General features: G+C 46.2%; 1 protein-coding gene across 2 annotated transcripts in view; it reads right to left on the bottom strand.

Annotated features, from left to right (window-relative positions):
• LOC138261688 (uncharacterized) overlaps window positions 1–27353 on the bottom strand; it is a 165359-nt gene that overhangs the window by 55104 nt on the left and 82902 nt on the right. Inside the window, exons 2-3 of one of the 2 annotated variants that reach the window (XM_069210945.1) lie at window positions 24247–24321; window positions 11944–12045 (exon numbers count right to left, since the gene is read on the bottom strand). In XM_069210945.1, coding sequence (XP_069067046.1) covers window positions 11944–12045; window positions 24247–24321 — 177 coding nt within the window. The remainder of the gene's footprint in view (window positions 1–11943; window positions 12046–24246; window positions 24322–27353) is intronic. The other variant, XM_069210946.1, reaches the window with a different exon arrangement.

Raw genomic sequence — 27353 nt, forward strand, 5'->3', positions numbered from 1 at the left:
ATACATCTATAATGCTTGGTCTCTGCATTTAGGGGCATATTTATACTCCGTTTGCGCCGAATCTGCGTCGTTTTTTTCGACGCAAATTCGACGCAAAACTAACTCCATATTTATACTTTGGCGTTAGATGCGTCTAGCACCAAAGTTCATGGAGTTAGCGTCATTTTTTGGTGTGAACACCTCCCTTGCGTTAATGATATGCAAGGGAGGCGTTCCCGTCTTAAAAAATGACTCCGAGGCATGTGCGTGGTATTTATACTCCCGGGCAAAAATTATGCCGGGAGTGGGTGGGGCAAAAAAACCCGCATTTGCGCCTCTTTTTTTAACGCCTGGGTCAGGGCAAGCGTTAAGGGACCTGTGGGCTCTGAAGGAGCCCAGAGGTGCCCTCCCCTGCCCCCAGGGACACCCCCTGCCACCCTTGCCCACCCCAGGAGGACACCCAAGGATGGAGGGACCCATCCCAGGGAAGAAAAGGTAAGTTGTGGTAAGTATTTTTTTTTTTTTTTGTGGCATAGGGGGGCCTGATTTGTGCCCCCCTACATGCCACTATGCCCAATGACCATGCCCAGGGGACAGAAGTCCCCTGGGCATGGCCATTGGGCAAGGGTGCATGACTCCTGTCTTTGCTAAGACAGGAGTCATGTTGATGGGGGATGGGCGTCGTAAAAAAATGGCGCAAATCGGGTTATGACGATTTTTTTGCCTCGACCTGACTTGCACCATTTTTAGATGCCCATACGCCATTTTCCCCTACGCCGGCGCTGCCTGGTGTACGTGTTTTTTTTTCACGCACACCAGGCAGCGCCGGTCGGCTAACGCCGGCTAACGCCGGCTAACGCCATTCTATAAATACGGCGCCCGCATGGCGCTCCAGAATGGCGTTAGCCGGCGCTAATTTTTTTGACGCTAAACTGCGTTAGCGCAGATTAGCGTCAAAAAGTATAAATACGGGCCTTAATGTTCTCGACAAAGATCATCAAACATCACCAGTGCCTTCTCACTCCATCAATACCTAGAAATACTCACTTCTTGAATCCTTTCAGAGCTCTAACCTCACGAAGGGGATCGCTGTGCTACAAAGAAGTGCAGGTGGACAGGATAGCCCCCATCCCAGGTATCTTGTCACCACTTTCAACACCCGTACTACAGTGCCTGCGTGTACCGGCTAGCCAGTTCACTCAAATAAATATATATAAGTATATACTGCAGCTTCATAGACCCTGCTGCCCATTGCATTTCTATCCACTCAGAACTCTGACTCTGTTTGGTCAGCGAAGGCCCAGTCATTAACAGTCACGAGCTGCGATGCCCATTAGTACTGGAGGATATCTGGGATGGGCAGGCCCCCCTCATATACCCTTCATTGCAATTTACCCAAGGCTATGAGAGAATTACCTCCATCCCACAGAAGCAGTCTGACTTGCAACTCAATGCACCTTTTTATTTTTGGTGAAACCCAGTAGGGAGTGTTCTGGAGTATTTATAGTACCCTTGGTAGCCTCACCATTTTATACAGGGCAGAGCCCTTTCCAAAAGGGAAAGCGGGAGGATACTCCACTGTTCTTCATCTCTAGTTAGCCTGCTCAACTGTGGGAGAAGGTTCCCCCTCATAGATTGGTCTGGGTCTCTAGTAACATAAATGCCCAGGTACATAAATCCATCTTGGACTATTGGCATGGTGAAGTCCGCAGGCAGCACAGGGGGAGCCCCTGACAGCGGAAAGATCAGGGATTTATCCCAATTTTGGTGTATCCTGAGTGGTTCTTAAAGATGTGGAACATCTGCATTATTCGATTAATGGACCTACACAGATTGGTGACACAGAGCAGGATGTCATCCACATAAAGTAAAATTCATTCGTCCCACGCCCCACTTGTCCTGATGCCCCATATCATGGGGTCCTGCCAGGTGCATGAGCGCAAGAGTAAACAACATGCAGGAGAGTGGACATCCCTGTTGAGTGCTGCTGTGCAGAATGAAGCCCTGGAAAGCATAGGGTTGACCAGCACCAGAGGCCTTGGTTCCTGGTACAGGAGCCGGACCCAGCCACATAATTGTGGACCAAAGCCAAACCTCTCAAGGGTGGCAAAGATATAGGGCCATTCAACACTGTCGAAGGCCCTTTTGGCACCCATTGAAAGCAGTGCTGCCTGTTGCGGGCCTGGCAAATGTGTTATGTGTAATACCCCATACAGATGTCTCAGTTGAGGCGCGTACTTCGGAGCGACATGAAGGCGGATTGGTCCGGATGTAAGAGTTTGGAACTCACTGCCCGTAACCTAGTTGCTAAGGCCTTTGCCAATACATTTGCCCCATATTTAATAGGCAGATGGGTCTGTATGCATGGCACTCCGTCGGGGGCATACCTTTCTCCATTATTGCCACTAGGGTTGAGGCCCTCTGGTCCACCCGCAGCCTTCCCTTCTTTCTCACTTCCTGAAACATGGGCAGCATGTGTTTTGCCACTTTGTCCGTCATACATATAAATAGTTCTGCAAATAGGCCATTAGGTCCTGCTGCCATACCTAGCTGGAGGCTCCTTACTGTGTGGGCAACTTCTTCCTCTGTCAGACCTGCCTCCAGGGCATTCATGTCGTCGTCTAATAGTTGTGGCATCTAAATATCTTTCAGTAGTTCCGTACAATCCGCCTCTGTCTCCTGGGTCTTTGTGGCATAGGTCCCCTAATAATAGTCTGCCAAGGCCTCAGCGATGTCATCATTGGATACTCACTTTAACCCATTAGCGTCCACTATCTGCCTGACCCAAGACTGCTCCCGATCTTGCTTGTCAAGCCACGCCAGCAATTGTTTAGCATTGTCACCCACATCATAGAGTCTTCGTTGAGTTGCTAATGCGTGAGTCTGAGCCTGATGTGCTGTCATCTCTCATAGTTCTTGACACTTAAGGCTTACTTGATATTGGAAGTCAGTCCCCTCCCCCCTCGTCATCGAGTGCCTGGTCTCTAATGCATCAATGTCCTGCTCAAGCTTGTGACACTGCAATCGGCTTTCCTTTTTTCCCCCATTAAGTCTTGTGCATGTCCTCGAATGACTGTCTTGAAGGCATCCCACAAAACACATGCTGAGTCAACTGAACACATATTTTCTTTGAACTATTGATGCACTTTCTCTCTGACTCAGTTCTCTGACAGTCTTATCTTGCAGATGCCATGGGTCTAGACTAGTGGGCAACATGTGTATCTTAGCTGGGACCAATAATGTCACTCCTACTGGGGAGTGATCAAAAATCCCTCATGATCTATGGAATGTGCCCCTGAATCTCCTGATGTGGGTCTGTAAGATGAGCAGGTAGTCTAAGTGAGAATAATTGCTGTTCTCCACTGAATAATGTGTATATTGTCTTGCTCCAGGATTGTGTTCTGGCCATAAGTCCACCAAACCTACTGCATCCAGGAAGGCCTGTAGTGACTCGGTCATCCTGGGGCCTGGTTTGTACTTCCCTACCCACATCAGGGTCCACTACCATGTTCATATCTTCTCCTAACAAGAAGAGCCAACGTGGCATTTCCAATAGTAAGTTCCTTATGTCCACCAGAGCCAGTGCCTGCAGCTTCGGGGGTACATGCACAGAGCATATGGCCCTCCCAGACCCCTGATATCCCCACATAGCAGCCTAGTGAATCCCACCAGATGTACGTTGACAGAAAAGGTACTTATTTTTCATGAGAATGCCTGCCCCTCTGGAATCCGTGGTATGTCCTGCATGCGCCAGTAGGGAATACCCGACCCTATCCATGGCCTTATATTGGTTCCCCTTCTGATGCATCTCCTGTAATAGGACCAGGTGTGGAGTGTGCAATGTCCTAAGCAAAGATAAAAGTTTACTGCAAACAAGCAAACTGCCAACAATCATCCGCAGCTAATGGATTCCCCCCACCCTGCAGCTTAGAACTGTCCACTATCTAACTTGCGGAGTGTCTGTCGCCCATATCAAAAGTCTTGTGGGTGGGCCAGCTCCACCTCAACTAACCTGCTACACAGAATAAAAATAGAACAATTGCTGTATATCCTCATGTTATCTAGTATCTCCAGATTGTTCTGTGCCGAAACCAGACATATGTATCGCACATCACCTCTTCCCCCACCCGATTAATATGCCTATATACTCCTTCCCCCCAACTCCTCCCAGTAGGGGGACCAATCTTAGGTTTGTGTTGTCCCATTAACCAGGGCCACAGCTCATGCCCCACCACTTACAGTTACTTTAATGCAGTAACTATCCCAATGCATCTGTGATATGGTGCACTGGAAGATGTCAGTTGTGTATGGGTCACTGACATCTCCCAGTCAACATATCACAGAGTTCTGGGATTATGGTGGCAGTGCTCGTCCTGTCATCGATGCCTCCCTCTCTCCTCATGCCTTGCCCCGGGAGCAGGGGTGCACTATCCATCCAGCCACTCCCAAGCTTCCTCCGGCATGTTGAAATGCCATGTCTTACCTTCAGCGATCACCCTGAAGCGTGCCATGAAGAGCATATTATACTTGAGTTCACGCTTGCCTAGTGCCTTTTTTTACTATCCTGAAAATGATGTTGTTGCCTCTGCACCTGAAGTGTGAAGTCCAGAAAGAACTGGATTATAGAGTTCACAAACTGGAGGTCACCTCAGGACTGCACCACCTGCAAGATCGCATCCTTATCTCGAAAGTTGAAGACCCTCACAATTAGAGCTCAGGGAGTGGCCCCTGGTCATAGGTGGGGGACCGGTGCCCTATGCACCCATTCTATTGTCAAGAATTTGAAGAGCCTTTTAGGGCAAAGCGCCTTGGAGATAAGGACCTTTAGAAAAAGTTCAGCATACAGTCCCTCAGCACCTTCTGGCACCTCATCCACTCTAATATTGTTCCTCCTAGCTGTCCCCGCCAGGTCTTCAAGGCGAGCCATCATTTTCTCATTTCCTTTAGTAAGGGACCACACTTGACTCTCTAACGTTATGGAGGTGGACTGCAAAAGAGGAATGTCTGACTCTGCAACTGTGACCTTTTCTGTGACTTTCTTGTGGTCTGCATGGAAGAGTGTGACATATATCCTCACAGTGTCTAACTTTGGTTCCAGTGAACCTTAGAGGTCCTGAATGGCCAGCCATAATAGCTCTCAGCTGGTGCATTTTGTTCCTCCCCGGGCCCCTCTTTGTGTCCTCTCCCTCCACTGCCTCCTCTGTTGGCTTTAGGACAGCATATTTATCCATTGTGTTGTCTTGTGGAGGTGGGTGTCCTTTGGTTCTCACCATGCCTCAGGGTTCGGGGTAGTTTTTCCCCAGGGGCCACCATGCTATCAAGCTCAACTGTCATTGACCTTAGCACCTGTCGCCTCCCAACCCCTATGGCTAGTCAGTAGTTTTGAGCCTCCCATAGACTGACTAAAGTTTTCAGTTCCATGCCAGGGCCCTGACTTGACTATGGCATTTCCCCCCCTTGTTGTAGCCTCCAGAGGGCAAGTTCATCTGCAGTGCTCTGTATGATCACTTTCTATGTCCTCTGACTGTAGCACTGCAAGTATAATATGAGGTAGGGCTTGTCTTCCATGCCCACTTGTATGCCTCGGAAGTAGCACTGCCAGGCCCATCTGGCAGGTAGCACCCACACTGGGTTTCCAGGAACACCTGGGGAGGGCAAGAGTCAATCCAGGCTGCCCACAAGGGAGTGATAGCTGGGCCCCACTCACCACGAGGCCCCTCTGGAGCAGATATTCTCTGCGCCTCAGGCCTTCCTTGTTACTTTGCAGGCTTGTTCTCCCTGGGCCATTCAACACAGTCTCTCTCTCGCATCTCAGTCCCCCAGGGCTGCTGTAAATTCACCATTAATGACCCACATCGCACCTCTCGTTGTGCTTGGCAGTCTCACTGCAGGGCTACTGCTCACCGCTCAACCAGATCCCCCCTGCGACTTCATGCAGGGGAATCCCAGCCCTGGTGCTTATAGCAGGGAGAAAGAGGACTGCAGCTCGGCCCCCATTCACACTGTGGGGCTCCTAGAATACCTGGAGCAGCTTCCACTCGTATCCGCAGACGTCTGCCTCTCCGTCCTCCGCCCCTGCTGACACTCAAGTAGGGCAGACTAGGTCACCGAGAGACTCTCCTTGCCGTCACCAGGCTTGTGTTCCCTCCGGCAGCCATCTTCTTAGGCCCTAACCGTCTTTTCTATCAAGTATGCTTCCAGGTGGGGTGGGGGGGTCATGCCGGTCACCAGGCACACCGTTTGGTCCTTGGCTGCTCTAGCAGTGCAGGTTTTACAGGTTCAGGCTGTGATGTTCAATTTTTAGACGTATGCCTGGGGGAGTCATGGAGTTACAGAGCTCCTTCAAGGTGCAACCATATTGGCTGGCACTTAGTCATGCCGCTGTGCCTATATTGTTGAATCTGAGGATCCTAACCCTCACCTGAAATGACCAGTGAAGAACCGCTCTTGGCCTTACCTAACTGCATCTCTGTTGGAGCTTCCCTTGCTCTTACAACTTCCACTTTTTTTGGATCAGGGTGATGAATCCATTTTTGACCCACCCATGCTGTTGCACCTTAAGTTCAGAGGGTTTGCACCCATTCAGCATATGGCCCAGTTTACAAAGTACTGGTTACCTAGCCTCTTACAGAAGAAACATAGTCCCACTCACCTGGGCAAACCCTCCCTTACCCTTGAGGTGAATTCTGATATTACGTTCTTCTTGTTGACATTCTGATGGGACTCCAAAAAAGGGGAACAGGCTGCATAGTCAGGTGCTGCCAAGATCAGATATTAGACATTTTGGGCATCTTAGGTGAACTCTTCATCATATTAGAAAGGGTTTTCTCTCCCCTGACTACCGTAATTCTGAGGTGCTGGGTACAGTTTTCCCTATGTCCATGACCTTTGGGAGATGAATAAGCTACCTCCACTTAAGACTGCAGCAAACCCATCCATATGCAAATGGACAGTATGATATATGTCACCCTTGAAACAAATGGACTCCACCAATGACATTTCATTAACTAAAATCCCCAGCTATATCTTGCCCTGTACTAACTTGCAAAAGGATCAGGCCAACATATGCTGTGTCTTTTACAAGAGATGAGTTTTGCTGAAACCAGCAGCAGGCAAGGCCACACTGCTGGCAGCTGACATCCTCAAAGCTGTGGCTGTTTCTTTGGCCATGGCTAGGCATCTAGTGGAGTACCTGCCCCCCATGCTTCACAGTGTTGCTTCAGCTCAGGGACTCTCCACCCTCTGACCGGGACACTACTTATCAATTCAGACGATCTTCCCAGGACCACTTCACTACCAGCTCATCAAGATTAGAAAGCCCTTCCTCTAAGGAAGAGCTTCAATTATTGGGATAAAATTCTAATGGACAAATCTTTGAAAGAGCTTTGATGGTGTTTGAACAATGTATAGGTGTGGAATGGAAAGGTCAGTTTTGGTTCTCATCCAGATGTCATTCTGGAGTCAGGTGCTAGCAGTCTGGGCTGGGGCGTGATTCATCAGGTCCACATAATAGGAAGCCTTTGGTTCTGTGAAGAAGCCTTTCTCCATCTCGTCTTTTTAGAATTGTTCGTAGGAATGTTCATCATCAAGAGACTCATCAGAAATCCCTGTGATTGCAACATCCTCCTCCAGATGGACAATATCTTGTCAATTCACATCAACAATCTCAGATGGATTAGGTTAAAGAGCCTGGTCACCCTAGCCAAAAACCTCTGTACTAGTGCCTCACTCTTCATGTGGAGATCCTCCCGAGCCTCCCTAAATATGCAGCTGACAGGTACTCACGGAAAATTCCAGCAACTTAATGGTGGATCTTCTTGTCTTTCAGACACTTCTTCACCCTTTGTGGTTCCATGGAAGCAGATGTTTTCGCCTCCTATTTGAATTGCCAACTTCCATTCTTTATGAGTTTCCACCTAGATGTGCCAATCTGGGAAGTAGATGCTTTTCTCAATGTTTGGGAGACTCTTTTCCCCTCATTCAGCTCAATTCCCAAACCATGATACACATTCACTGGTGTGTGAATTTTTATTATTCCTTGTTGGGCCTCCTAAATATGGTTTCCCCCAGTCCTCAAATGTGCTATAGGCTTTCCACAAACTCTGCTCGATCATCCCACTGTCCTTTAATGTCTCAAAGGGAATAATCATTCATTGTTTCTCTAGGGCTACCTGCATCTTCTGGCTTGGCCGGTATTGGTATCAAACACAATTCTTAGACATTTTTTTAGAAGCTTTGAGACTCATTTTAGATCCCTGCAAAAGTTGATCCCACAGGTTAACCAGGATAGGCTGGCTGGACTGGCATCTGGAACTGATAGTAAGTCCTTTTGCTACCTTTCCAACTAATTGGATTTTCTTCATGCAATGGGCTATTCCACCAAACAAGTAACACTTAGGCCCATATTTATACTTTTTGATGCACAACTGCGCCAACGCAGTTGTGCGTCAAAACTTTTACCGCCGGCTAACGCCATTCCAACGCGCCATGCGGGCGCCTTATTAATGGAATTACGTTAGCCAGCGCTGCAGACTGGTGTGCGTCAAAAAAAATGACTCACACCAGGCAGCTCCGGCGTATGGGAAAATGGGGGTTGTGTGTCAAAAAATGGTGCAAGTCAGGTCTGAGGCAAAATTCAGGCCTCAAACTGGATTTGCGCCATTTTTTTTGACGCCCAACCTCCATTGACATGACTCCTGTCTTAGCAAAGACAGGAGTTATGCTCCCTTGCCCAATGGCCATGCCCAGGGGACTTATGTCCCCTGGGCATGGTCATTGAGCATAGTGGCATGTAGGGGGGCCCAAATCAGCTCCCCCTATGCCACAAAAGAAATCGGAAAAAATACTTACCCGAACTTACCTTTACTTCCCAGGGATGGGTCCCTCCATCCTTGGGTGTCCTCCTGGGGTGGGCAAGAGCGGCAGGGGGTGTACCTGGGGGCAGGGGAGGGCACCTCTGGGCTCCTTCCGAGCCCACAGGTCCCTTAACGCCTGCCCTGATCCAGGTGTTAAAAAACGGCACACATCAGGCTGTGCGCCGTTTTTTAAGGCCCACCCCCTCCTGTGTGTCAAAATGACGCCAGAGTATAAATAAGGGGCACAGGCCTTAAAGTCATTTTTTGGAAGGGAACGCCTACCTTGCATATCATTAACGCAAGGCTGGTTCCCCCTTCCAAAAAATGACGCACGTGGTGGAATTTTGACGCCCGTGGGGTCGGACGTCAAAGTATAAATATGGGGCAGGGTTTGTGCCGATTGTGTGTCAAAAATTTTGACGAACATTCAGCGCAAACAGAATATAAATATGCCCCTTACTGCTTTGAAATGAGAAAATATAGATTGATTGTAAACTGATGAGAGGGATCTACCCTACCTGCCTCCTTGCCCCAGACACTCTGCTACTTGGGAATTCATCATGATCCTCTTCTACCTATCTCGCTTGTATGTTAATTCAAAGCTTCACTTGAAAGAGTTCTCAGTCAAGTTAGCTGCTTTCTTTTGCCTTACGTTAGAACTCTGGCCATCAATGCCAGGTTTTTCTCCCTTCAGGGTGTTATCTTCCGCATATCCATAATGAGCAAGACAAACTGTTCTATCATCTACCACAATTAGCCAGCCTCTCTCAACTTTTGTGTTGCATGCTACTTAAAAGAATAGCAGGAGCATTTGGCGTCCCCCTTTTAAGATCTCTCAACTCTTTACTTCCTTCAGAAAGTCTCACACAGTCATATCCACCTCAATCATTGCTTGCTGACTTCCTAGTGGATTCCAGGGGGAATGTTTCAAGATTTGGTGCACGCTCTTGGGACACAAAGGCCTCGGAGGCCTCTTTAATCAGCTGCAACTTGACGGACCTGCTCAGCACAGCTGATTGGTCCAACACCTTCATCTTTAGGGCTTTCTGCATTAAGCCCTCTGAGCTTTAACATGATGGAACCTATTTACGAAATTAAGATTTCAGTAACTTTAGCCAAGGAAATAATGATTTCAGATCTTATTATGTGTATTTATATATAATGGAATTTGAAGTTGATTTTACATATTATTAGAAACGTTTGACTTGAGCCCTGATAAAGCAGCTTAAACCTGAAATGTGTTGGCTGTTTATGCAAATAATAAGTGAAACATTGTGTTTTGCCTTTGACATATGGAATATACAGACAAAAGTAAAACAATATTTTAAAGAATGAAGATTATGGATGACAACAATAAAAACAAAAAAACATTTTTTAACGATACCCCTTATCTGGTGTGTGGTTGTGAGTAGAAACCATACTTAAGGACTGCTCCTTAACCAAACCAAACTGTGATCATAGTCACCCCACCAATGGGGTATGTGGTAAAGTGAGGTTTATTGTGCTTGGATGGTTTTCCGCGACTCCAAAGCACATTACCCTTACGCCTGTTTGATACCTTAAAATCACTATATTTCGTTTATGTCACTGCTTTTAAGCAGCAACATTAGGACAATTTGCCGTATAATCTCTGCATCATTATCTTGAATAAAACCATGATTATTTTTGCACAAGCTGTGGGTTTTTAAGTTTCCAGTTATTTAAGATTTTCAAGATACGCTCAGTTCTAACTACTAATACAACCAAAACCCTCATCCGTGTCCATTTTTTCAAGCCTTGAAAACTGTTTCTCCACACGCCTGGCTCTCTTTACATTGTTCCTTTCTCTCGTATATCATTATTAGTTCATCATTTAATTTGGTTCTTAATCTGCCTGTTTCCTCTGAAATCTCTCCTCATCATATTTAACGTTCCTTTTTTCTTGTCCTTTTCATCTTCAACATTGCTTTCCTTTTCTACGGTTCGCATTTATACATGGTTTATCACCTCTGCCCTCGTTCAATCTTGTTGGTTTAACATTCCATCTTACCCTATTCCTGTGCACCTCCTTTTCAGGTCCTGCTCTTCGTAACGCTTTTGACACTCCATGTCTTTCTCAAAACCACCTTCTTTTCATGTATTTTCCTGTAATTATTTTGCCTGCAGAACTGACCAGTTGTTCATTTTCATTCGATGTTGTATATTTTATAGTTTGTATGTTACTTTGAATTCATGTACCAGACGGAACCCTATGATCTGTGCTTAGGCATAACCTCTCTATTAATTGAATAAATAAAAACATTGTACAGGAGGATCACGCAAGACTCGTAATGGAAGAAAACAATCGCAATTGTACAACGTACTGGGACTCACCATAGCTTACTCTATTTTATGCATTTGCTTAAAGTATCCAAGCAATGCTTTCCAATACGCTTCTCCCGAAAAAAATCTAAGCTAGAATTTGTTTATTTTGATGCCATTGTACTATAAATTTACTAGACACCATTAGAGACAGAGGCATGCCTCCGACTGCAGATGTGTTAAATTGAAGAGACACTAAACTCAATTTCGAAAGTCTTTAATGTAATAAAACACAAAAAAATTAAAAGGTATTTTTTCTCACTACATGGTCAAAATTATTTTTCAAGCTTCAATGACTAAGAGAGATGTTTTTGCAAAATCCGCAGCAAATTGCAGGTCTATATCACACAAGAGTAATGGAAAAAACTGGCAAATTTATATTACTCCCGAATAATTTAAGGGGCTCGACCAAGTAAGCTGCTTATAAAAGGTTAATATTCAGGTTCTAACATAAACACATACAATTTGAAAGCACAATACCTATTCCGTTGGCAGTGAGCTCTCTATGAATTGTCAATGTTAAATGTTCTTACATACCGTATGGCATTTGTGAATTCCATGGCATTTCAAAGTGTAGGAAATTCAGAGCAAAAAAAACCCTTTCATGATGCATTGCCCATAGCAAAAATGCAATCATGAGTAAAGTGGGGAATAACGGGTGAAAATAAAGTTCTTCTTAACACGAGTTGGTGATAGTACACACAACACAAGAGACACATGCAACATTGCTACTTCCGCCAGTAATATTTAGCTTTGGCTTGTCCAGTACATTTTTCCGTAGTCCAGAAGGGTTTTCATAGCGCCTTTCTTTCCTTTCTTCGGTCATGTTTTCTCTCCATTGCTTCTGTCTTTCCGCGTTGACAAAAATGGGCTGCGGGACAGTAAACAAGTGAAAACGCAGGCAGCATTAAAGTGAGAAGTGACAAAGTTAACAGGTCTAACTTCTGCGTACTGATGAAGTGTAACTGTGAGAAAAGTGTAACATGGTGCACTTTAAAAAGCAGCACCACACGTATTTGAAGTAAGGAATATAAAAGTAAAACAGTGAAATATATTTTTGGAAGATTGGTTTATATATGAATTGCCTCATGCTAAAGGTTGTGTGCTATGAGAAGGCATCCTTAAATTATGTAGTTGTAAAGCTGAGGCATGATCTGCATAAATATGAATTTTCACCTGTTAAAAAGTGGTGACTGGGGTGTAAGCCATGGTGAAGTAGCAAGCACAATCCTATTTCGGGTAAGGCACAAGCAAACGATCAATTAACCTGTGCTCACCCTCTGATAACTTGACACAGAGAAGTCAGGCTTAACTTAGGGGCAATGTGTGAAGCTTTTGCGGAACACTTCAAACAGTAAAACAGTGAATACACCACACACAAAAATCTACACCAGGTTAGAAAAATAGAGCAACATTTAATGAATAAAACAAGATCAGAAAGACAACAATCTAATAAGTAGAACCTGAGTTATGATTTTTTAAATAAAAAACTGCAATATAGCTCCTAAAACCTTGAAGCACTAACTGTGGATATCTGGTTGTGCTGGACCAAGTCAAAGTCAAAAGTTCATACTGACCGCCTTTGAGCGTGGGTTGGATGCAGTCTCAGATTAGTCCCACTGAAGTTTTATCTTCTCAAGAATTGTCCCTAGAGTCCCGTTCGAGGTGTAGAAGTTTGTCTGGAGCAAGGAGAGCATCTCCAGCAGTGATGGTCAGTGGTGCATGAAGAGCTGACCGGGCGTTGCAGATGGATGGGCTGGAGCCTCGCGGTCATGAGTGGTGATACCTGCTGTGCGAAGGAGAAAAAATTGTGGCTGCTAGCTCTAGATTTCCAGGCGAGGCTCTGGAGCAAACAGGCCCATTCACAAAGAGCCCAAAAGCTTGACTTAAAGAGCAAAAAGACCCATTCTAAGCATCCATGACCTGAGAGGTGCCCCATAGGGGTCAGGAGCGTGTTGAAGATGGGTCCAGGAGCTTTGGGGAGCCTGTTATGTTCCTGAGGCTCAGATCCAAAAGCCAGTATACTAGACCTTTGAGTACCTCTGGGGTCCTGTGTTCAAGATGGGTCCCCGGTTCAGTTCTTTCTCTCCAGGCAGCAGGTCAGCACAGCAAGGCAGCAGCCCCTTCAGAGTAGCATCCGGGTAGAGTGGCAGTCCTATCAGCAGTAAAGTAGTAGTTCTTCCTGGCAGAGTATCCACAAGTCCAGAAGTGTACTTAAGTGGTCCTGTCAGAGGTCCAGTACTTATATCCAGTTGAGCAATTGAAGTTGGGGTGACTTTAAAGACAAGCCTTTAAAGTGCCCAGAAGTCCTGCTCTTCCTACCCTGGCTCCAGACTCGCTACAGGGGGTATGCAGTCCTTTGTGTGGGGACAGGACATAACCTATTCAGGTGTAAGTGAGGCTGTGCACAGCCCCTCCCTCCCATTCTCCCAGGGTTATCCCTCAAGGCACACCTAAGCTACCATTGTGTGTGGCTGTCTGGGGAAATACACAATGCCCAGCTGTCACCCACCCCAGTCAAATGATCAGAGACAGGCAGCAGGCGGTAGATGTCTAAAGCACGATAATGACAACTTTCTAATAGTGGCATTTTCAGAATTGCAATTTAAAATTCGACTTCACCATAAGTTGTGGTTTTAAATTGTGATTTCAGAGACATCAAACTTTAACATTATGGGGGTTATTCTAACTTTGGAGGAGTGTTATTCCGTCCCAAAAGTGACGGTAAAGTGACGGATATACCACCAGCCGTATTACGAGTTCCATAGGATATAATGGACTCGTAATACGGCTGGTGGTAAATCCGTCACTTTTCCGTCACTTTTGGGACGGATTAACACCTCCTCCAAAGTTAGAATAACCCCCTTTATCTCTTACATATTGTGAATTTCACTTATAAGATTTAATAAGGTGATCACAATGTTATCATATGGGAGAGATAGGCCTTGCTGTACTGAAAAAAACGACTTTCGGAGATTTCTTACTACCAGGACACGTAAAACTTGGAGTACATTTACTACTGTTTAAATGCATTGCAACATGCCATCTGGGCTGTCCAGGGCCTATCCTAGGGGTGACTTATTTGTATTAAAAAAGAAGGTTTGGGAATTGGCAAAAGAGTTGTTTCCCCAGGTCGACATGTCAGTGTAAAACTGCACACTCCGGTACTGCAACAGCAGGCCTGCGACTTGGTTAGAGGACTTCTAAAGTGGGTGGCACAATCATGGATACATGCCGACTAGTAGCAACAATTTACAGGCCCTGGGTGAATGTAGTACCACTTTACTAGGGAGTTATAAATACATTAAATGTGCCAATTTGGGATTAGACAATGTTACCATGTTTTAAGCAGAGAGCACAAGCACTTTTGCACGGGTTCTGGATCGACCATGCCCTCATCCAGTTTACCATCTCTGATGCTCAGCAGACCACGGCCATGCACAACAACTCCTCCCACCGCTGCTGGAGCAAGGTAACTGAGACTCAGTGGACACAAGCCCTCAGCTCCACCCATCCCTAAGCCTCAGCAGACCTGAACCAAGCAGTCCAGAACTTCACTGCATGGATCACCAACTGTGTTAACATTGCCGCCTAGCTGAAACCAGCAAAAAAACAGCGAATCCTCAAAATACTCCAGCTGGCGCACACCGGAGTTCAGAACCATCAAACTCAACTGCTACCAACTTGAGAAGAGATGCTGAATCACTAAAAAACCCTCTAACAGAGCCATCTTTTGAGCAGTCCTCAACAACTACCACCTAAGCATCAAGGAAGCCAAGGGAACAGCCATCACTGCCCACATCAGTACCACAGCCAACCACACAAAGGAACTCTTCAACATTGTCAAGGAATTCTCCAACCAACAGCCACTGAGAACACCATCCACCCCTCCAAGAACTCTGGAAGACCCTCCCAGCCTACTTCCACAGCAAGATCGTGATCATATATAAAACTTCGACCCCCAAACAAATTCTCTCACCCTCAACAACCCTAAACAACTCACGAACACCAGCCACACGATCACCACTTGGTCCCCGCTCACCAGCCACGCCACTGCAACTATCATGGCTTCCATCCACCAAGAGGCACCCACCGAACCCTTCTCCCATCATCTCTTCAACCTCAGAATAACCAAATCATCACAAAACTTACCAACATCCTCAACACTTCCATCTCCACAGCAACCTTCCCAGACAGATAGAAATATGCCAAGGATTGACCCCTCCTAAAGTAACCTTCTGCTGACCCCAGCTATCTCAAAAACTACCAACCTATTGCATTGCCCCCTTACCCAGCCAAAGTGCTTGAGAAGGCCATCAACCAACAGCTCAATGAACATCTGGAATTGAACCACCCTCTCAATGCTTCACAATCAGGATTCTGTGCCACCCACAGCACTGAGACTACACTGATCGTTGACACAGATGACATCCGAACTCTCCTCAACCAAGGAGAAGCTGTGGCTCTGACCCTCCTCAATCTTTCTGCTGCATTTGACACAGTCTCCCACCACACCTCATCAACAGACTTCACAGAATTGCATACAGCCAAACCCCCTCAAATCGATCACCTCCTTTCTCACAGGATGAACACAGAGCATCCAATTGGCTCTCTTCAAATCAGTGCCTAAAGACATCATATGCGGTGTAACCCAAGGATCATCCCTCAGCCCCACCCTGTTCAACATCTGCATGACTCCCTTTGCAGACTTCATCAGATCCCTCAACATAATCTCCGATGCAGATGACACCCAGCAAATCCTCTCCCTCTCCAGGGACCCTACCAATGTCAAACCTAACTTCTTTAACGCCATGATAAGCATAGCCAAATGGATAAGAGACAACTGCCTCCAACTAAACTCTGACAAAACAGAGGTAGTGATCTTCAAAAAGAACACCTCCATATGGGACCACAGATGGTGGCCAGCAGAACTCAGATCTACACGCAAGCACTTGTAACCAGTTGCCTCGACTACGGTAATGCCCTCTATGCCAGAATTCCGACACTGCTCCTCAGAAGACTCTAGACCATACAGAACAGTGCAGCCAGACTCATCCTAGTCCTTCTAAGTGGGCCAACATCATCCACCACCTCAGAAACCTCCACTGGCTTCCCATCCAGAAGAGATGCCAGTTAAAAATCCTCATGGTCGCCTATAAAGTTATACACGATCAAGGACCCTCTTTCATCAACCACCGAATGAACTTCCATCTAGACACCTGCGCTCTTCCTCACTCATCATCGCGTACATGATAAGCATAGCCAAATGGATAAGAGACAACTGCCTCCAACTAAACTCTGACAAAACAGAGGTAGTGATCTTCAAAAAGAACACCTCCATATGGGACCACAGATGGTGGTCAGCAGAACTCAGATCCACACGCAAGCACTTGTAACCAGTTGCCTCGACTACAGTAATGCCCTCTATGCCGGAATTCCCACCCTGCTCCTCAGAAGACTCTAGACCATACAGAACAGTGCAGCCAGACTCATCCTAGTCCTTCTAAGTGGGCCAGCATCATCCACCACCTCAGAAACCTCCACTGGCTTCCCATCCAGAAGAGATGCCAGTTGAAAATCCTCATGCGGCGAGCGTGATGTATAGCTTTTATAAAGCTATACACGATCAAGGACCCTCCTTCATCAACCACCGTCTGAACTTCCATCTAGACACTTGCGCTCTTCCTCACTCACCATCGCGTACATACCCTGCATCTGTCGCACCTGCTGCAGGGGCTACTTCTTCTCCTATATCTCCGCCTAGCTCTGGAATGACCTGACCCTCCACCTCCGAACAGAACCCTCCCTGACAAATTTCAAAAAGAAACTCAAGATCTGGCTTTTTGACTGAGACATGGCATCCTCAGGGCCCAGATACTCCTAGGGGTAACAATGTTGAGCTATTTGAATCCTGATTAATTGATTGACTGGTTAGCAGTGGTAAAATGCACTGAGTCCTAGAGCCAACAAAAATAAAATCAGGAAAAATAGGAGGAGGAAGGCAAAAGGTTTGGGTGTGACTATCATAAGATGTGCTGCATTATGCTGCATCATTTTCCTTTTCTTGCTGCATATTTTGCTCAGGCCTGTCGCATAATTTGATACCCTCCTGTGACCAGATTCAAGTAGTGCTGTCTACAATGCAGTGCAAGTTACTGTCCACAAAATGGAGAGCACATTAGTGTGAAATTTAGCTTCCAAAGTGTGAAGGCAGTGTGACCAAATAGCATCCCTGGGATACTCACACAAGACAAAGCAGCTGTCCCATGACACTGTTACAAACCACCAGAACTGTGAAGTCTACTCAACACATCACATGCCCAGATGGCATTTCACGTTTGTGCAAAATTCAAACTAACTATGTTGCCTGCAAGAGTTTATTTGTTTAAGGAGTTTTTAGAGCTGTCGTTAGCTTGTTTAAATTGTATGGGCAGAGGAGCATTGCCCCACTACAGCAGCAACCGCTGCAAATCCTTTTACACAGAAAGGATAATAAACTCTGTTTATTATCCTTTCCGTATAATAGGAGTGGGGCATTGGGGGTGAGGAGCCGGGGGGAGTGCTCTGTGCATTCCCATCAGAGCGCATGTGTGTTTGGCCGACTGTCTCAGGCTGACCAAACACACGTGCTGTAGTCTCTATTCAGCCCAGCAACACGGTTGCTGGGCTGGAGAGAGCCTGCACAGGCTCCCAGTCCGCCTAGGAGCACCCTGGCTGGGCACTCCCAGCCAATCCTGATGCTGCTTTCAGCAGCGTCATGATTGGCGCAGGGCAGGCTGGGAGCCTGTGCCTGCAGCAGCGACGGGAGAGGAGCGGTGCTTGGAAGCAGAGGTAAGTTTTTTAAAATATATTATTATTATTATTTAATTATTTTATTCACATGCCCCCCGACACCTTGCACCTCCAGCCCTGCCCAGCCCCAGCCACACAAGCCGCTCCTGTAAAATGCTCTGCATTAGTTGGTTAATTGTGTTTCGCTCTGGTAGGTACCTGCTGTTCCACAAAAGAACAAATAAAATACAAATAAATGAAAAGCGCACTGGTGTGCCATTTCCCTCCCTCATCTAGCACTAGTATTAAACTTCACAGTATGTCTTCACAGAGTTGGTGTAACGGTGTTTGCTCGCACCCCCCTTCATCTCTGCGGAAAATGGCATGACATGCCATTTCACATGATGTCTCTATCCCTTCTCATGACCTACTAATTCTAATAATAAGGAAGAAATCAGTTTGCTGAGATTGCAAGGCTTTCTTGCTGTCACATGAGTACATGTAGCCTGACGAGCATCTATATCTTTTTTGCATTATCTACATTAAGACTGGCGTATAAATAATTTGGAGCTTTTTCTGAGAGACTGGTCCATCTAAAAGCCTACCAACTGTAATGCCTGCCTGAGGCATTTAAATGCATTCATTACATATTGCCTCTTGGAAGTTTTACATATGTTAATACTATCAGGGCAAAGGTTTCACCTCATTAGTACCACACTGACACCAAAATACAAAAATAAGCAAATGAAAGGTGACCAGTAAACCTTTGTCAAAGGGTCTTCCACTGTGTCGCTGCACTTTTGATAACTGTAGAGTCGGGCTTAGTACCCTGAGACTATGTAGTGGCTGAACTGTGATGCCATGGCAGCTGAGGTGGAAGCCGGGGGAGTGGCAGATGAAGTTATCAGGTTGGAGGTAGTAGGTGTGTAATCATCCTGCCGGCCTGAGCAGCATAATAAAAAGTTAGATTGCAATCCATGCTGTGTTGTGTACTCCTTCCACATGCCTAACACGACAGCTGGTGACGAGTGGAAGAACACGCCCACGGAGTAGTCAATCTGCAATGACGGCCACGGTGTGGCTGCTATACACGTGCCTCCTCAAGGTCTTTACTCCAGCTGCTGAGCACACTCATCAGACTGTCATGAGGGCAAGTGCATCATGCCTGTGATACTCAACAGCCTCCCACCCTACAAACCGGCAGCAGATCACGATCACCATGCCTGCAAGTCTCCCATGCTGCCGGCCCATGTTCACCATCAGCATTCCATCTGATTGGTGTGTCCAGGCTCCTGCTGCTCATCAAGAGGACCTCTGAGGTCTGCGCAGCGTTTCTACTAGCATGTGCTAGTCCCTAGGCCCAGTCACCCTGTTGGCAGCCATCTTGGATTGGAAAAGCCTACTTATTGCTTCCTACCAAGAGCCTACATCCCACGGGTCGCAGCCCTTTCAGTTGAGTGCCAGCCATAGTGACTATCCAAATACTCTTCCTTTACCCTGAGGGTGCAAGGCACACAACGGGTCTCTAGCCACCATGTGTACTGTCTTACAGTCCAAATTCAGTGCTGCCACATATTTAAGGTCACTGCCACTATTCGACACATTGAAGAAACACCACATTGGTGTGCGGTGGGTCAACTGGATTGAAATATCTGATGACTTCATTGAGGCACTGGATGAATGCGATGAGACCAAGGTGATTAAATACCTCAGGATCCTTGCAGGAGAGGGCATCAAATAGGCTCTCAAGAAAATCCCAAAAGAGGATGCTAACACCCATCAAAAGGTGAAAGACAAGCTCTCCAAGATGTTCAATCCAGCCACTAACTTTGGCTATGAACGTTACACATTCAACAAAGCCCGCCAACAAGCAGGAGAATCAATGGATGAGTTTTTAGAGCACCTGGAAGGCCTCCTCAAGCACTGCTGTTTCAACAAATTTACCACTGAAGAATCCATGCAGCTGAGGATCATCAATGACTATCAATCTAAAGACTTCAGAAGATGCATGTTCATAGAAACACGCTCTCTTAACATGATACTGCCTGAAGCCAACATAGAGGAGGTTGGTGAAAAACATGCGGACACCATAGAAGTGGGTGCGTCCACCAAAGAGACTGTGCTAGCTATGTGGAGCAGCCACTGAGCATGCAAAGACAAGCACCACTCACAGCCCTTGAAGCCGCAAGAACGTGCTCCAGGTGTGGTACGGCATACCCTCATGACAGGAAGTGTCCAGGCATCGGGCAAGTGTGCAAGTGCTGTGGAAAAGAAAATTATTTAAAATCCATCTGCTGTGTCCAGACGAAGCACCCACCTCCCGACCGCAGTAGAGAAAAATAGATAAGATAGGCAGTGAGAGCTGATGCCACCACAAGTCTCTTGAACAAACCAGACATCACATGCGGTGCACCGCAACAGCATCCAGATGTCAATCGCCCACCTCGCCTTCCTCACATTCCACTGTGTCACCAGTCAGTGATAATGAGGAGGATGGTTACCTCTTGATGATGACTGCACATAGACATGTGGACCTGTGACCCACCGTCACCCTCACGCTGAGTGGTTGTGACATGAACTTCATTATTTACAGTGGTGCTTTGGTCAATATAATCAGCAGTTGAGACCTAGCAGGCTTCCAAGATTGTGCACAGCTGGCTGATACTCGACAGAAAATCTATGTGCGGGCTTAGGACAAACAATAACATAGAAAAATTCACAGCGACCCTAAACTACAAGGGGCCACTTTCTTCATCCCAGATTGCCGATCACCGATCCCCAGAGTCCTTTGTCTGCCTACTGCCACCAGTCTGGGACTTATGGATGTCCACTTATAGAATGAAACTGTCCACCAAGTGCAACTGCAGAAAAGAACCTGCAACCTTCCAGTTGTTCACCTGAAACTGAATGGTCAATTCATACCATTTATTATTGATAGTGGGGCATCCGTCAATGTGATGCAGTTTTATCGTTTTGCTGAACTCAGTTCAGTCCCAGTGCTCTTGCAGTTACCCAATAAGGTCTATAGGTGGGCTCCATCCCAGCCATTGCACAGCCGCGGCTCTAATGCAATCATAACACATGGTGTGCACATCATTACAGCACCAATGCATGTGCTCCAAGGTAAGGTATTGGGGCCTGCCTCCTCAGTTTTACCACAGCAGCTTAAATGGGTCTTGTTTCCTTCAACTACTGCCTTGAGACAGACCGATACATCACTCATCCATTCCAAGCCCTCTTCAGTGGCTTTGGCAAACTGAAAGATGTCTGCGTCCACCTCCACTTTGATGAGAGTGTTCACCTAGTAGTGCAAAGGCACAGGAGAGGTGCACCCACCTGCAAGAAGTGGTGGAAAAGGAGATCAGAAACTTCCTCAGCTTACACATTACTGAACCATCCAAAGGCCCCACTCCCTCTGTGTCCCCAACATTGTGGTTCCCAAGAAGGACAAAAATGGAGATGTATAAATCTGCGTTAATATGCGCTAGCCCAACAAGGCATTAGAACATGAATGTCGATCAGGTCCGCACACCGCAGACATGATCTCCCATCTCAATAGTGTGAGACTTTTCTCCATGTTCGACCTGAACAAGGGCTATCATCAAACTGAACTGGAAGAACAATGCTGCTACATTACAACAGTTGCCACACACCTAGGACTATTCTGTTACAAAAGATTGAGCTTCTACAACCCATCAGCTGCCAAAATCTTCCAGATGTTGTTCAGCTAGTAGCCAATGTGTTCAAATCACAGTGACAACATTTTAGTCTTTGGGGCTACATGCAAAGCACATGGTGTAGCACTGAACAAGACCTGCCACCTATTATTTGAAGCTGGTCTCACTCTCAACACTGACAAATGCAAGTTCCATAAAACGAGAATGAAATTATTTGGGCGTCTATTTTCAGAAGAAAGGATGATGCCTGATCCAGACAAAGTCACTGCCCCCACAGCTGCAAGCCCATCTAAAGACGTTAGCATGCTCCATTCCTTTTTGGGCACGCCAAGGGATTGTCAGGCACATTCAAGATCATGCCACCACCAGTGCCTCTCTTTGACACCTCACAAGACAGAAGGTGTTTTCCAGTGGTCCCTGGAATGTGAACTGTTTTGAGCCACATTCTGATGATGAAAAATAAGCCCTGGCCCCCAAAAATGTATGTCAACGTTCAGCAAATAAAGGCAGCCCTGTCAAAGGACACTGTCACAGCCAACCTCAACCCCAAACTGGCCACATAGGTGACTGTCAATGCTAGACCAGGGGGACCTAGAGCCATCCTGATGGAACACTCTAGAAGCCTGGAGGCCCAGTGCCATGTCATCGCCTATGCCAGCAGAAGCCTCTCCAACACCAAGAAAGCCTATTCTCAACCGGAGAGTCTTTCAGTGGTGTGGGCCTGCAAACATTTTCACAATTTCCTCTATGGCAAACGGTTCACCATCATAACTGATAACCAGGCTCTCCTCCCCATCTTTGAAAATTCCAACGCTAAAATGCCCCTCAGAATTGAATGATGGGGAATATGCCTACAGGAATATGGATATGCTATTGTTCACAAACCAGGAAAAGAGCACAATCCAGCTGACTGCTTCTCTAGACAGCCATTACCCCTAAAGAAGAGGCACCCGTCCATTGCGGAGGAGTACCTTTAATTCATAGTCAGCACTAGCATAACCGCCGCACTCTTAATCTCTCAAATAGTCATCAGCACAAATTAGGATATAGATTTGGTCCTTGTCACACATCTCATCGACATGCACAAATGGAAGCATAGCAAAGAGCGGAGTGATGCCTCTGAGGAGGTCAAAGCCTTTCACAATGTCAGAGGTGAGCTGCCAGTTACACGAGAAGGACTCATCCTAAGAGGACCACGCATTGTGATTCCCAAGAACCTCTGCAAGCAAGTCATTGATCTGGTGCAAGAGGGGCACCAAGGCATTGTCACCACCAAGGGATAGTTACCACCACAGGGCCCACTCAGACAGACTATGGTTCCCATGGCAGAGACAGAACTGCGTAAGAGCCACCTGTGCACCTGTTTATCACTATCCATGAGGCAACTACCTCCGGAGATGTCAGACATACCAGAGAGAGTTTGGGAGCAGATAACAGTTGAGTTATTCAGCCCACTTGAGTCCGACAAGTATCTTCTGGTGGTAGTGGATGAATACTCATGATTCTCACATAATGGTCTTGTCAACTGGAGCTGCCAAGGTAATCCATACCCTGGACAACATCTTTGCAAAGTGGGGATTCTCCAAAGCCCTGTAGTCAGACAAGGGGCCCTCATTTATAAGTGGGGACTTCAGAGAGTAACTAAACCTCTTAGGTATCTAACAACATTGGATAATTCCACATTAACTGCAAGCCAATGTCGTAGTATTAGTATGTTACACGGGTACCCTCAAGTGAACTGTACAGAGAGCCACTGAAAGCGGAGTTCTGTCGGCCTATCTAACCACCCCTCATTCAACAACAGGTGTGAACCCTGCCACACACATGTGTGGTTGATCCATTCGCATCAAATTTGCACACTGGTTGCAAGACCACCACTTGAACTCAGATAAAGCCAACGCCACTACCGGGAAGAAGAAGATGACAGCACATGCGGATACTAAGCGGTGAGTGCAGGAAACAATACCTGAAATGGGCAAATGGGTGGTGGTCAAGCAAAGACTACAGAGGAAAATAGAACCCCCTTTGACACCGAACGATCCCAAGTGAAAGCAAGAAAAGGGAGGATGGTCACAGTGACTCACCCCTGGAAGTCCATCACTCAGAACACATCGCACTTCAAGACCACAACCTTCACGCAAACCAGTGACAACTGCCCTGTTAAGACAATGAACCCTGAGATGCCAGGTCGTGCACCAAATAAACAACTCCGCCATTGCTGACCACTGAGTAATGCTGCCTGATAATTAGACCTCTACAGCTTATTGAAGAAATGTAGACTCATGAAGAACTGGGATCCAAGTTTAAATGGGGGTAGGTGTAGAGTAAGGCTTAGGATCCTGAGGCCGCATAACAGCTGAACGTGACACCTCGACCAGCCTGAGGTGGAAGCCAAGATGAGGGGCCCAATGAGGTGGTCAGGCTGAAGGTAGCAGTAGTGTAATTAGCCTGCGGGGCTGAGCAGCAAAATAAAAAGTTAAACTTCAATCCATGCTGTGTTGTGTACTCCTTCCATGTCTCCAACACAACAGTAACTGTGTTTGGGTCATGCAAAGAGTAAAATTACAGTGGCTCATGAAATGGGTACAGCTTCATCTATTGTGCTATTAAAGTAGTGCACTGACCTTAGTAGGGTCACAGCGGATCACAGTGGTGTTGACAGTGTCCCCGGAGATCAACGCTGAGCAGTTTTTAACATTCTGCAAGAGAGATAAGTAGGACAGCATTTTACATTGTGTTGATCGTACAGCTGGGTGTTAATATGTGCAGCATAAACGTACACAGCTCTCGGGTACCTGGTTAGAGTTGCACCAATGCCGCCACTCAAAAGAGACCTGGGAACCATCCTTCACCAGAAATTACCAAAATAGTAGTATGCCACCATTTCAAGGTCGAAATATCTTCCTACAGATAAACCCTGATCACAACATTGACTACGAAAATATAAGCACAGTATAAATGTACAATTAATAACTCCACCATGATGATATTTGGAGTGCTGATATTATGGTCACTATATTTTCGTAGATCAACACCTTGCCTGGGATATTGTGGTACAACATCACAAAAACATTGCAAAAAGAAGTCTTTAAGACGGCTTAAGACAGCTATCCAGGACTTTTGAAAGAACTCTTGATGCCCTATTTGACGTGACGACAAGTGTAATACCCCCACACCTGCCAAAGCATAATTTCCTGCTGAAGGGGCCTATATGTCACCCCAGCCATTTCCAATCAGGGACAGTGATTCAGATGTCTGATTAGGGAGAAGTGATAATTCTTTTTATTATTTTTATTTATTTAGGGATTGAGTATGACACGCTAAGGCGTTAGATGTTACTGCCTTTGCCTTTGTGGCCAGGGTTCTGACATCATACTATCAAAAGTCACTGTCAGTTAAAACTGTGGATTTTAATTGAATTATGTGAGAAACACGTGGTAGTTACAAATGCAGATTATCTGTGTGTGTTATGTAAGAGACAGGAGTCAGATATCATCTGCAATTGAGATGAAGTATAAGTGGATTAGATACAAATTTGTAAGATGGTCCATGAATGGCTAGCACAAATGAAAGTGACCTGAGACACTCAGCATCTGATTGGTTATAATAACTGCGAACCAATGGCATTCCTGCTTCGTAGATGTGTTTGAGGGCAACAAAAAATAAGTTGGTAGGAGAGAGTCAGGCTTGGTGACACATAAGAGGAGCAGCGGTGGCCACTACAAATCTCAAAGGGAGGGGTGGGGGTTGAGGGGACAGAGATGAAGGGGAAAAAAACAACATTACCTTGTCGAAGTCTCCGTCGCCTGCTACCTAGCTCTCCTCTTCCCTCCATATGATGTCCCAGCATTGAATGGGACCCCAGCACATGCTCCCCAGCAATCTTGGCTCTGCTTACATGCTAAACATAGCATGTAAGCAACGTCAGGATTGGTCTGAGCGGCAGTCACTGCCGCTCAGATACAAGCCTGTGCAGTTTCTGCCAACCCGGCTGTGTATACAGCTGAGTTGGAGAAACCTAAGTGAGCATGTGTGTTTGGCCGGCCTTAAACGGCCTGCCAAACACACATGCGCACTTAGTGCACTCACTCCCCCTCCCACCTCCCGAGGCCCAGCCCCGCCCCACCAATGTACTGCTGGGTGAGCCAGCAGATGAAAAATAAAACAATAGTGGAATTGTTTCATTTTTCATTTCCTGGCTCTTGGCCAGGGGCGCAACGCTCTTTCACCATACTGAAGGAGCCGCCCCTGAAGAGGAGTCTGATTTCTCTACAAATGCAAGTGAGAACAGCTGGCAATGTCTGCCATGGACCAAGGATGGCGCGGGGTTTTTCATGCGTGCTTCCATCTATGCCTTAGGTTCTAGTGTGTTTTGTTTTTAGTCAGATGGTTGCCAATAGTCTTTGGTGGAGACTAGAAGCATTGAGCTGTGATGTGGCAAATCTATTGAACCTGTGCTACAGTTGGAGATGACCTGGTTCCTGCCCTGGCTGAAATGCTAACCAGGCATTTGCCCGTGGGGAAGCCTAATCTTAGGTTGTTCTGTACCCGCAGTTCCAACTCAGCAGTGACAGTCTGGGAAGAATTTAATTAAAAACAAAACGTGAGAGTAGGGACCTAAAGGCTTTCTCAAGAGCCTTTTGCAGAGCTGCAAAAAATATCAAGACTGCTCAGTCTTGATTATTCCTCATCTCTCTTTCTTCCCCTACCTTACACTTCCTGTCTCTTAATCTCACACTTGTGGGCTCTTTTTCACCCTTGCTTTCACCCGGAATCATAGTTTTCCTATGTTTCTTTTAGCATCTTATTCTTCTCTCACCCTTTTTTTGGGTCACAGTCTGATGATGGAAAATAAGTACAAGCACCCAAAACATGAATGTCAGTGCCCATCACCTGCAGCCACCACCACAAAATCAACACCTGTTTTGACCCAACAGGGCAGTTGTAGCTATCCATGTTATCACATGCTGTTTCAGTGCTAGGTTCCAGTGGGGTATGTGTGTGTGTGTCTGAGTATGTCTGCCAAAATTGTCCCCTGGATAGTGGGGCTCAGCATAGAGTTACTTTTTGTCCGCTCAAGTAAATTTCTGAAAGTGTCCCCGATTCTGGAAACATTTACGTTTCAGCATTGCTCATGCTAAAACACATCTAAAATAATTCTTAAGGTGCCATAATAAAATGATGCTTCTGAATTCAACAGCAATGTGAGAAACAATCACATGCTCTTGAGTCTTGTGTACAGTTTGTTCAATCTCAGTAACTGTTCCTGTATAACATGCAAGCCAAAGCAGTCTTTTCATTGGGTTTGTGTGATTTGTTTATGCAAACCGTCACAATATCTACATTGCTTGTAAAAAAAAGTTACACAGTGCATTGCACAGCCTTCCGTTACTTTGTATCAGGGAGGCATTCCATGGTTGGTGCATGGTCGTTTCTGTGCAACCACCCATGGAGCTTGAGGCAAAACCATTTTGCAAAGACTTCTAGATGTGGGTTTGTGCCAAAATCTTGTACCTGTATGAGTCTTGTGTAACAAGGAGATATGTATTTATTTCTCCTCCTATTTTTCTTGGCATGTGTGAGGCATTCTGTATTCTGTAGCGCACATGCAAAAAGGAAAAAGCCCCCAAGGATAGTTTTTGTGCAGGGAGGTACTCATTCCTGCACAAAACTATCCTGACAATAATGCAGTCACTCTGGCATTAGGGTACGTGGGTGGTGCTAGGTAGCT

Source organism: Pleurodeles waltl, chromosome 10 (genome assembly GCF_031143425.1).
Source record: "Pleurodeles waltl isolate 20211129_DDA chromosome 10, aPleWal1.hap1.20221129, whole genome shotgun sequence".
Lineage (NCBI taxonomy): Eukaryota > Metazoa > Chordata > Amphibia > Caudata > Salamandridae > Pleurodeles > Pleurodeles waltl.